This window comes from Acinonyx jubatus, unplaced genomic scaffold (assembly GCF_027475565.1).
Source record: "Acinonyx jubatus isolate Ajub_Pintada_27869175 unplaced genomic scaffold, VMU_Ajub_asm_v1.0 scaffold_110, whole genome shotgun sequence".
Lineage (NCBI taxonomy): Eukaryota > Metazoa > Chordata > Mammalia > Carnivora > Felidae > Acinonyx > Acinonyx jubatus.
Window position 1 is genome coordinate 1,062 of NW_026464029.1, and position 12,555 is coordinate 13,616.

A 12,555-nucleotide genomic window follows, 5' to 3' on the forward strand; every position below is an offset into this window, starting at 1 on the left:
TCTTCTATATCACTTAGTCATTCCTCTGCTGCTTACACCCATTATTATGTGCAGTAAGCATCATGTCTCTTTCATAGAACTTTTAAATTTCACCGTTGACCAGCTTTTATGTCTTTTATCTCTGTGGTATGCATATCCTTGATGTCTTCTATGCTGTTCTCAAGCCCATCCATTATCCTTACTATTGTTGTTTTAAGTTCTGTTTTAGGCCTATTCCTTATATCTGTTTTGATTAGATCCCTGGATATGATCCTTTCTTGTTCTCTCTTTGGGGATGGATTCCTCCATATTCTCATATTGTCTAGGACTCTGTCTTCTTCTGTGTTTTAGAAAACCTGTTATGTTTTCTGCTTCTGAGAGTCATGGCTACATTAAGAAGAGTTCATATGCTGTATGGAGACTGGCACTTCAGGAAGGGTTTGTGGTGAGTGCTGTGTGCACTGTGTTCTTGCGTTTTGGTGTCTTGGGAAGTGGGCATCACCCAATCCATTAAGGTTATGAATAGAATAAAAATAAAAGTGAAGCAAATTCTCTCATTTTTACTTCTTGTGTGCCTGCTTGAGCTGTAACATTGGCTTCCTCTTGCCCTTGGAGTGAAAGTTAAACCATCAGGTCCCCACATTCTCAGACTTGACACTAGTTTGGAATCAGATGAGAATTACACCACTGACTTTACTGGGTATCCAGCATGTGATAGTATATCATGGGACTTCTCAGCCTATTTAGTCATGTAAGCCAATGTGCTATGTGTTCTGTTCCTCAGGATTATCCTGACTAATACATGTAGATGCTTTTTCTCTTGTAGTTTCAAGTATTTGAAGAAAACTGTAACACATATAAAGTTCTGAGAAGCAAAGTGACATGAATGAAGTGTCATGGTGTTTGACTGGGACAAGAGCAGGGTGAGGATAACGAGGAGCTATGGGATCCTGTGGTCCTAGATGCAAAGTGAGCGCTCCTGGGACTCCTGTAAATGTTCCGTTGATGTGCATCAGGATACGTGTAAACCATTGATATTTAGTACAAGGGTAAGCAATTGTAAGAGACTCTATCTCTTGTTCATGTAATTATAGTTTTCCTGGTAAAACAAACTTTGTAAACCAGACGCAAGTAGGTAAGCACAGAATCATGTGTCCAGAGAGGCTTCCTGGGGGAAACTGCTGTATGGAGAGGAAGCCCCAGGCCATGGCACAAAACCTTCCAGCAACCCCTACCTGCACCTGCTCCTGGGAACACAAACAGAATGGTGCATAGTGTGCACCCCCTGGTGGTCCTGATCTTCTTGTACAGGGCGGTTTGTGTCTGGGCTCACACTGACAACCCCTCACTGTGTCCTTGCACAGTAATACATGGCTGTGTCTGCAGACATCAGACTGCTTAGCTCCATGTAGGCTGTGTTTGTGGATGTGTCTGCCGTCAGAGTGAGTCTGCACTGGAACTTCTGTGCATAGCTTGTAGCACCATCTTCAGGGTCAATGCTTCCCATCCACTCAAGCCCTTGTGCAGGAGCCTGTCGCACCCAGTGCATATAATAATCAGTGAAGCTGTATCCAGATGCTTTGCAGAAGATCTTCACTGATGCCCCAGGCTTCCTCACTTCAGCCCCAGACTGCACCAGCAAAACCTGGGAGTGCACACCTGTAGAGAGGGGACAAGAGTGGATGAAATCAATGTTGACTGGTCCTGGTCCTCTCCTGTGTCCAGGGACTTGGCTGACCCTTACCTGTAGCCACTGCCACCAGGTAGAGGATTCTCCAGCTCCAGTCCATTGTGAGGGGATGTGTCTCAGGGTCTCCGGTAGAGGATGGCGTTTTACGGTGATGCTCTCAGGGCACAGACACACCCATACTTAACCTGGTGCTCTTAGGACTATTTGCATAGTCATGAGACAGAGTATTTCATACACAGGACCAGAACCATCTGGAGACGGTCCCAGAGACCGTGTACATTGGGACTCAGAGAGCACCAGTCTAATCCTTGTTTGAGGACATGGGTCCTTGGCCAGGTTCCTGAACTGTGTGCAGACTGAGCTCCTGCCACTGAGTGATAAGACCTTACAGAAAATTCTCCCCATTGTGGACCAGTGTTGAATGAGGCAGAGACCACCTGAACCTGTTGTTGGCTCTGATATCTGAACGTCTTATTCCTGGATAAGCGTGACTCCAAACTGCTGCACAAAATGGGGTAATAAATGCATCCTGGCTTCCATCTCTTAGATGAAGATATCTAAAAGCCCTGGACTAGCAGCGTCTTCAAGTGTCTTCTCACTGCCTGAGTTCATTAAATGCTCTGATGGAACAGGATATTTAAACACCCTTTAGCATCCCTCATCCTACTCATATTTTAGATTGCTTTCTGGAAAAGGAAACACTGGCTTCTGACAGGAAAGCCTTCCTCACCCCTTGTGCACCTACTCACCTGGGGTAGCAGCCTGGTGCTGGGTAGTACTGAAAGGCCCCTGCAGTCTAGGCCCGGCCCTGCAGGGAGGTTCCTGTCAAGACTCACAGGACATTTATTCCAGTGTCTCTACTCCAGCATTACATGGTGGAAGGGAGCAGAATATGCCACCCCAAATATGCCACTGGAATGAAACATGCTTGAGAAACAGCCAGTGCAGAGACGCACTGACCATCCTTTGTTCCCTAAACAGAATATAAATCTCCTATGTGAAATACACCCTTTTTGTACCAGGAGGGGAGAAGTGTCCTTAGCACCAGAAAAAGGAATTTAGGCCCCAGAATGCTGTGTAGACAAACCTTAGTTCTTCACTATTGTAGTAACACTAAGCACATTGAAGCTCTCACTTTTTCCCCATTGAGGATGATATTAGTGTTGGGTCATTCATATATGGCTTTTATGATCTCGAGGTATGCTCCTTCTATCCCTACTTTCTTGAGGGTTTTAAGCAATAAAGGATGCCGTATTTTGTCGAATGCTTTCTCTGCATCTATGGAGAGGATCATATGGTTCTTGTCCTTTCTTTTATTGATGTGATGAATCACGTTAATTGTTTTGCAGATATTGAAGCATCCCTGCATCCCAGGTATAAATCCCACTTGGTCTTGGTGAATAATTTTTTTAATGTATTGTAGGATCTGGTAGGCTAATATCTTGTTGAGGATTTTTGCATCCATGTTCATCAGGGAAATTGGTCTATAGTTCTCCTTTTTAGTGTGGTCTCTGTCTGCTTTTGGAATCAAGGTAATTCTGGCTTCAGAAAGAGTCTGGAAGTTTTCCTTCCATTTCTATATTTTGGAACAGCTTCAAGAGCAAGAGGTGTTAACTCTTCCTTAAATGTTTGGTAGAATCCCCTGGAAAGCCATCTGGCCCTGGACTCTTGTTTTTGACAGATTTTTGATTACTAATACTATTTCCTTACTGGTTATCGGTCCGTTCAAATTTTTATATTTCTTCCTGTTTCAGTTTGGTAGTGTATATGTTTCTAGGAATTTTCCCATTTCTTCCAGATTGCCCATTTTATTGGCATATAATTGCTCATAATATTCTCTTATTATTGTTTTTATTTCTGTTGTGTTGGTTGTGATCTTTCCTCTGTCATTCTTGATTTTACTTATTTGCATCCTTTCCTTTTTCTTTTTGATCAAACTGGATAGTGGTTTATCAATTTTGTTCATTCTTTCAAAGAACCTGCTTCCGGTTTCATTGATTTGGTCTACTGTTTTTTTGGTTTTGATAGCATTAATTTCTTTTGTAATCTTTATTATTTCCTGTCTTCTGCTGGTTTTGGGTTCTATTTGCTGTTCTTTTTCCAGCTCCTTAAGGTGTAAGGTTAGGTTGTGTATCTGAGATCTTTCTTCCTTCTTTAGGAAGGCCTGGAATGCTATATACTTTCATCTTATGACCACCTTTGCTGCGTCCCAGAGGTTTTGGGTTGTGGTGTTATCATTTTAATTGACTTCCATATACTTTTTAACTTCCTCTTAACTGCTTGGTTAGCCCATTCATTCTTTAGTAGGATGTTCTTTAGTCTCCAAGTATTTTTTACCTTTCGAAATTTTTTCTTGTGGTTGATTTTGAGTTTCACAGCATTGTGGTCTGAAAATATGCACAGTATGATCTCAATCTTTTTGTACTTACTTAGGGCTGATTTGTGTCCCAGTATATGGTCTATTCTGGAGAACGTTCCATGTGCGCTGGAGAAGAATGCATATTCTGCTGCTTTAGGATGAAATATTCTGAATATATCTGTTAAGTCCATCTGGTCCAGTGTGTCATTCAAAGCCATTCTTTCCTTGTCGATTTTTTGTTGAGATGATCTGTCCATTGCTGTGAGTGGGGTGTTGAAGTCTCCTAATATTATGGTATTACTATCGGTGAGTTTCTTTATGTTTGTGATTAATTGATTTATATATTTGTGTGCTCTCCCATTTGGCGCATAAATGTTTACAATTATTAGGTCTTCTTCGTCTATAGACCCCTTGATCATGATATAATGCCCTTCTGCATCTCTTGATACAGTATTTTTAAGTCTAGATTGTCTGATATAAGTATGGCTACTCGGGCTTTCTTTTGTTGACCATTAGCATGATAGATGGTTCTGCATCCCCTTATGTTCAATCTGAAGGTGTCTTTAGGTCTAAAGTGGGTCTCTTGTGAACAGCATATAGAAGGATCTTGTTTTCTTATCCATTCCGTTACCCTATGTCTTTTGATTGGGGCATTGAGTCCACTGAGGTTTAGAGTGAGTACTGAAAGATATGAGTTTATTGCCATGATGATGCTTGTAGAGCTGGAGTTTCTGATGGTGTTCTCTGGTCCTTTCTATTCTTTCTTGCTTTTGATACACACACACACACACACACACACACACACACACACATATTTTTTTTTTTCATCTTTTGTCCCCTCAGAGAGTCCCCCTTAAAATTGTTTGCAGGGCTGGTTTAGTGGTCAAAAACTCTTTTAATTTTTGTTTGTCTGGGAAACTTTTATCTCTCCTTCTATTTTGAATGACAGCCTTCTTGGATAAAGAATTCTTGTCTGCATACTTTTCTGATTCAGCACACTGAGTAGACTCCGCCACTCCTTTCTGGCCTGCTAAGATTCTGTGGATAGGTCTGCTGCAAACCTGATCTGTCTTCCCTTGTATGTTAGGGACTTTTTTTCCTTGCTGCTTTCATGATTCTCTCCTTGCCTGAGTATTTTGTGAATTTGACTATGGTATGCCTTGTTGCTGGCCAGTTTTTGTTGAATCTAATGGGGGTCCTCTGTGCTTCCTGGATTTTGATGTCTGTGTCTTACCCCAGGTTAGGAAAGTTTTCCGCTATGATCGGCTCACATAACCCTTCTACCCCTATTTCTCTTTCTTCCTCTTCTGGGACCCCTATGATTCTGATGTTCCTTTTTAATGAGTCACTGATTTCTCTAATTCTTAAATCATGCTCTTTTGCCTTAATCTCCCTCTTTTTTTCTGCTTCATTATTTTCTATAAGTTTGTCCTCTATATCGCTGATTCTCTGTTCTGCCTCATCCATCCTTACCACAGCTGCATCCATCCGTGATTGCAGTTCAGGTATAGCATTCTTAATTTCATTCTGGCTATTTTTTTTACTTCTTTTATCTCTTCAGAAAGGGATTCTAATCTATTTTTGACTCCAGCTAGTATTCTTATTATCGTGATTCTAAATTCTGGTTCAGACATCTTGCTTGTACCTGTGTTGGTTAAATCCCTGGCTGTCGTTTCTTCGTGGTCTTTCTTTTGGGGTGAATTCCTTTGTTTTGTCATTTTGAAGAGAGAAAAGGAATTAATGAAGTAGAAATATTGAAATAAAACAAACAAAATTTCAAAAATATTAAAATTAAAAATTAAACACACACATACACACACAAATCTAATAGTTAATGCTAGATCCTAGGTGTGTTTTGTTTAGGTGTTGAAAGTGGTTTGACAGATTAGGGAAAAAAAGGGGGCAAAGTAAATCATTTGAGAATTTGAAAAAATGCATACACTGATGTAGAGTAAAATGGGTAGATGGGAGTAAAATAGAATTTGAAAATAATATAGACAAAAGTAAAGTATATAGTAGAAAAAATTAAATAAAAATATTTTTAATAAAAATTATGAATTTTTTGTTCTGTATTTAAGAAAAAAGTAAAGAAATGAAAAAGAGAATAAAGATAAAGAAAAGAAAAAAAGAAATCATTTGATAATTTGAAAAAGTGAATATACTGTAGTAGACTAAAGTAAAATGATGGAAATAAAATGGAATTTGAAAAAATTTACATAAAACTAAAAAAACATAGTAATGACAATTAAATAAGATTATTTTGTAAATATGAAATTTATTGTCAAATAGGTTTCTATACAACACCCAATGCTCATCCCAACAGGTGCCCTCCTCAATGCCCATCACCCACCCTCCCCTGCCTCCCACCACCATCAACCCTCAGTTTATTCAGTTTTTAAGAGTCTGTGATGGTTTGACTCCCTCCCTCTCTAAATTTTTTTTTCTTCCCCTTCCCCATGGTCTTCTGTCAAGTTTCTCAGTATCCAAATAAGAGTGAAAACATACGGTATCTGTCTTTCTCCGTATGACTAATTTCACTCAGCACAACACTCTCCAGATCCATCCACGTTGCTACAAAAGGCCACATTTCATTTTTTCTCAATGTCAGGTAGTATTCCATTTTGAATAGATACCACAATTTCTTTATCCATTCATTAGTTGATGGACATTTAGACTCTTTCCATAATTTGGCTATTGTTGAGAGTGCTGCTATAAACATTGGGGTACAAGTGCCCCTATGCATCAGCACTCCTGTATCCTTTGGGTAAATTCCTAGCAGTGCTATTGCTGGGTCATAGGGTAGACCTATTTTTAATTTTTTAGGAACCTCCACACTATTTTCCAGAATGGCTGCACCAGTTTGCATTCCCACCAACAGTGCAAGAGGGCTCCCGTTTCTTCACATCCTCTCCAGCATGTATAGTCTCCTGATTTGTTCATTTCAGCCACTCTGACTGGCGTGAGGTGGTATCTCAGTGTGGTTTTCATTTGTATTTCCCTGATGAGGCGCGATGTTGAGCATCTTCTCATGTGCCTGTTGGCCATCTGGATGTCTTCTTTAGAGAAGTGTCTATTCATGTCTTCTGCCCCTTTCTTCACTGGATTATTTGTTTATCAGGTGTGGAGTTTGATGAGTTCTTTATAGATTTTGGATACTAGCCCTTTGTCTGATATGTCATTTGCAAATATCTTTTCCCATTCCGTTGGCTGCCTTTTAATTTGGCTGATTGTTTCCTTTGCAGTGCAGCTTTTTATCTTCATGAAGTCCCAATAGTTCATTTTTGTTCTTAATTCCCTTGCCTCTGGAGATGTGTCAAGTAAGAATTTGCTGTGGCTGAGGTCAGAGAGGTTTTTTCCTGCTCTCTCCTCTAGGGTTTTGATGGTTTCCTGTCTCACATTCAGGTCCTTTATCTGTTTTGAGTTTATTTTTGTCAATGGTGTAAGAAAGTGGTCTAGATTAATTCTTCTGCATGTTGCTGTCCAGTTCCTCCAGCACCATTTGTTAAAGAGACTGTCTTTTTTCCATTGGATATTCTTTCCTGCTTTGTCAAAGATTAGTTGGCCATACATTTGTGGGTCCAATTCTGGAGTCTCTATTCTATTCCATTGGTCTATGTGTCTGTTTTTGTGCCAATACCATGCTGTCTTGATGATGACAGCTTTGTAGTAGAGGCTAAAGTCTGGGATTGGGATGCCTCCCACTTTGGTCTTCTTCTTCAATAGTTGGCTATTCTGGGTCTTTTGTGGTTCCATACAAGTTTTAGGATTGCTTGCTCTAGCTTCGAGAAGAATGCTGGTGCAATTTCGATTGGGATTGCAATTTTGATTGTGTAGATTGATTTGGGTAGTATTGACATTTTAACAATATTTATTCTTCCAATCCATGAGCATGGAATGTTTCTTCATTTCTTTGCATCTTCTTCAGTTTCCTTCATAAGCTTTCTATAGTTTTCAGCATACAGATCTTTTACATCTTTGGTTAGGTTTATTCTTAGGTATTTTATGAATCTTGGTGCAATTGTGAATGGGATCAGTTTCTTTATTGGTCTTTCTGTTGCTTCATTGTTAGTGTATAAGAATGTAACTGATTTCTGTACATTGCTTTTGTATCTTGCGACTTTTCTGATTTCATGTATCAGTTCTAGCAGACTTTTGGTGGAGTCTATTGGGTTTTCCATGTGTAGTATCATGTCATCTGCAATAAGTGAAAGCTGACTTCATCTTTGCCAGTTTTGATACCTTTGATTTCCTTTTGTTGTCTGGTTGCTGATGCTAGCACTTGCAACACTATGTTAAACAACAGCAGTGAAATATCTCAATTTTTCCCCATTGAGGATGATATTAGCTGTGGGCTTTTCATAAATGGCTTTTATGATGTTCAAGTGTGTTCCTTCTATCCCGAGTGTCTTGAGGGTTTTTATTAAGAAAGGATGCTGAATTTTGTCAAATGCTTTCTCTGCATCGATTGACAAGATCATATGGTTCTTATCTTTTCTTTTATTAATGTGATGTATCACACTGATTGATTTGCGAATGTTGAACCAGGCCTGCAGCCCAGGAATGAATCCCGTTGATCATGGTGAATAATTCTTTTTATATGCTGTTGAATTCGATTTGTTAGTATCTTATTGAGAATATTTGCATCCATATTCATCAGGGATATTGGGCTGTAGTTGTCTTTGTTGTAGGGTCTTTGTCGGGTTTAGGAATCAAAGTAATGCTGGCTTCATAGAATGAGTCTGGAAGTTTTCCTTCCCTTTCTATTTTTTGGAACAGCTTGAGAACTAGAGGTATTATCTCTGCTTTAAATGTCTGGTAGAATTCCCCAGGGAAGCCATCTGGTCCTGGACTCTTGTTTGTTGGGAGATTTTTAATGACTGATTCAATTTCTTCACTGGTTATGGGTCTGTTCAAATTTTCTATTTCTTCCTGTTTGAGTTTTGGAAGTGCATGGGTGCTTAGGAATTTGTCCGTTTCTTCCAAGTTGTCCAGTTTGTTGGCATATAATTTTTCATAGTATTCCCTGATAATTGCTTGTATTTCTAAGGGTTTGGTTGTAATAATTCCATTTTCATTCATGATTTTATCTATTTGGGTCATCTCCCTTTTCTTTTTGAGAAGGCTGGCTAGAGGTTTATCAATTTTGTTTATTTTTTCAAAAAACCAACTCTTGGTTTCATTGATCTGCTCTTCAGTTTTTTAGATTCTATATTGTTTATTTCCGCTCTGATCTTTATTATTTCTCTTCTTCTGCTGGGTTTAGTGTGTCTTTGCTGTTCTGCTTCTATTTCCTTTATGTGTGCTGTTAGATTTTGTATTTGGGATTTTTCTTGTTTCTTGAGATAGGCTTGGATTACAATGTATTTTCCTCTCAGGACTGCCTTTGCTGCATCCCAAAGCATTTGGATTGTTGTATTTTCTTTTTTTTTTTAATGTTTATTTATTTTTGAGAGAGACAGAGGCAGAATGCGAGTGGGTTAGGGGCAGAGAGAGAGGGAGGCACAGAATCTAAAGCAGGCTCCAGACTCTGAGCTGTCAGCACAGACCCGGACGTGGGGCTCGGACTCACAAGCTGGGAAATTGTGACCTGAGACGAAGTTGGAATCTCAACCGACTGAGCCACCTAGGTGCCCCTGGAGTGTTGTATTTTCATTTTCATTTGTTTCCATATATTTTTAAATTTCTTCTCTAATTGCCTGGGTGACCCATTCATTCTTTAGTAGGGTGTTCTTTAACCTCCATGCTTTTGGAAGTGTTCCAGACTTTTTCCTGTGGTTGATTTCAAGTTTCATAGCATTTTGGTCTGAAACTGTGCATGGTATGATCTGAGTTCTTTTGTACTTATGAAGGGCTGTTTTGTGACCCAGTATGTGATCTATCTTGGAGAATGTTCCATGTGCACTCGAGAAGAAAGTATATTCTGTTGCTTTGGGATGCAGAGTTCTAAATATATCTGTTAAGTCCATCTGACCCAATGTATCATTCAGGGCCCTTGTTTCTTTATTGATCCTGTGTCTAGATGATCTATCCATTGTTGTATGTGGGGTGTTAAAGTCCCCTGCAGTGATCACATTCTTATCAATAAGGTTGCTTATGTTTGTAATTATTTTATATATTTGGGTGCTGCCATATTCGGTGCATAGACATTTATAATTGTTAGCTCTTCCTGATGGATAGACCCTGTAATTATTATATAATGCCCTTGTTCACCTCTTGTTACAGCCTTTAATTTAAAGTCTAGTTTGTCTGATATACGTATGGCTACTCCAGCTTTCTTTTGACTTCCAGTAGCATGATAGCTATCCATCCCCTCACTTTCAATCTGAAGGTGTCCTCAGGTCTAAAATGAGTCTCTTGTAGACAGCAAAGAGATGGGTCTTGTTTTTTTATCCATTCTGATACCCTATATCTTTTGGTTGGAGCATTTAGTCCATTTACATTCAGTCTTATCGAAAGTTATGGGTTTAGAGTCATTGTGATATCTGTAGGTTTCATGCTTGTAGTGATGTCTCTGGTACTTTGTGGTCCTTGCAACATTTCACTTACAGAATCCCCCTTAGGATCTCTTGTAGGGCTGGTTTAGTGGTGATGAATTCCTTCCATTTTCGTTTGTTTGGGAAGACCTTTATCTTTCCTATTCTGAATGACGGACTTGCTGGATAAAGGATTCTTGGCTGCATTTCTTTTCATCACATGGAAGATTTCCTGCCATTCCTCTCTGGCCTGCCAAGGTTCAGTAGATAGGTCTGCCACTACTCTTATGGATCTCACTTTGTAAGTTAGAGCATGTTTATCTCTAGCTGCTTTCAGAATTTTCTCTTTATCCTTGTATTTTGCCAGTTTCATTATGATATACCCTGCAGAAGATCGATTCAAGTTACATCTGAAGGGAGTTCTCTGTGCCTCTTGGATTTCAATGCCTTTTTCCTTCCCCAGATCAGGGAAGTTCTCAGCTATGATTTGTTCAAGTACACCTTCAGCCCCTTTCTCTCTCTCTTCCTCTTCTGGAATTCCTATGATACAGATATTGTTCCATTTGATTGCATCACTTAGTTCTCTAATTCTCCCCTCATACTCCTGGATTTTTTTTATCTCTTTTTCTCAGCTTCCTCTTTTTCCATAATTTTATCCTCTAATTCACCTATTCTCTCCCCTGCCTCTTCAGTCCATGCTACGGCCACCTCCATTTTATTTTGCACCTCATTTATAGTATTTTTTAGCTCCTCATGACTATTTCTTAGTCCCTTGATCTCTGTAGTAATAGATTCTCTGCTTTCTTCTGTGCTTTTTTCAAGCCCAGTGATTACTTTGATGACTATTATTCTAAATTCTTGTTGTGTTATAGTGCTTAAATCGTTTTTGATCAATTCGTTGGGTGTCGCTACTTCCTGGAGTTTCTTTTGAGGCGAGTTCTTCCGTTTCATCATTTTTGGTAGTCCCTGTGGTGGCTCCAAACTGCAGGGCACTTCCCCTGTGCTGTCTGGTGTAACTTGTGTTGGTGGGCGGGGCTGCAGTCAGACCCAATGTCTGCCCCCAGCCCACCGATGGGGCCACAGTCACACTGGTGTGTACCTTATCTTACCCTCTGCCAGGGGCAAGATTCACTGTGGAGTGGTGTGGCCCCTGTCTGTGCTGCTTGCACACTTCCAGGCTTGGGGTGCTGCTTCCATAGGATCTGGCATATTAACCAGGGTGGATCCGCAAGGTGCACAGTGGCGGGAGGGGTAGGCTTAGCTCGCTTTGCCATCAGTGGTCCCCTGTGGTAGGGGCCCTGAAGCACCAGGAGGGAGGCAGACCCATCGGAGGGATGGATCCACAGAAGCACAGTGTTGGGTGTTTGCATGATGCAAGCAAGTTTGGTGACAGGAACTGGTTCCCTTTGGGATTTCGGCTGGGGGATGGGAGAGGGAGATGGCGCTGGCCACTGCCTTTGTTCCTGCCGAGCTGAGCTCTGTCTTCCGGGACTCATCAACTCTGCCTCCAGGTGTCCTCTTACTCTCCCCGCTCTCTGAGAGCAGAGCTGTTGACTTTTAGCATCCCAGATGTTAAGCCCTGCTGGCTGTCAGAACTCACAGAGTCCGGCCCCTCCGCTTTTGCAAGCCAGACTTTGGGGGCTGTGCCTTCCTGGCGGTCTCCCCCTCCACCACCCTGGCTCCCTCCCTGACTGTCCGTATAGCATGCACCGCCTCTCTGCCCTTCCTACCCTCTTCCATAGGCCTCTTGTGTGTGCTGGCTCTGGAGACTCTGTTCTGCTAGTCTTCTGGAAGTTTTCTGGGTTATTTAGGCAGATGTGGGTGGAATCTAAGCGATCACCATGATAAGGTGTTCTCCTAAGCCGCCATCTTCCCCTCTCTCCCCAAATAAGAATATTTTTAATAGAAATTGAAAGTAAAAATGAAGTTTTGTCTCTTGCCCCCCAAACGCAGGCTATCAGGACAGCCAGCGAGGCATCTGAACGCCCTTGCTGTGGTTCAGCTCCTTCTTGGGAAATACCACCTCAGAGGAGATGTAGCACCATGAGGATGAT

General features: G+C 40.8%; 1 gene segment (V, D, J or C); it reads right to left on the reverse strand.

The window, feature by feature from the left end:
* Positions 1-1,304: 1,304 nt before the first annotated feature.
* On the reverse strand, positions 1,305-1,856 carry LOC106989608 (immunoglobulin heavy variable 1-46-like). The segment is given in 2 exon segments: positions 1,305-1,638; positions 1,724-1,856. Coding segments are annotated over 2 exon segments (360 nt in total).
* Between the last annotated feature and the right edge of the window lie 10,699 nt (positions 1,857-12,555).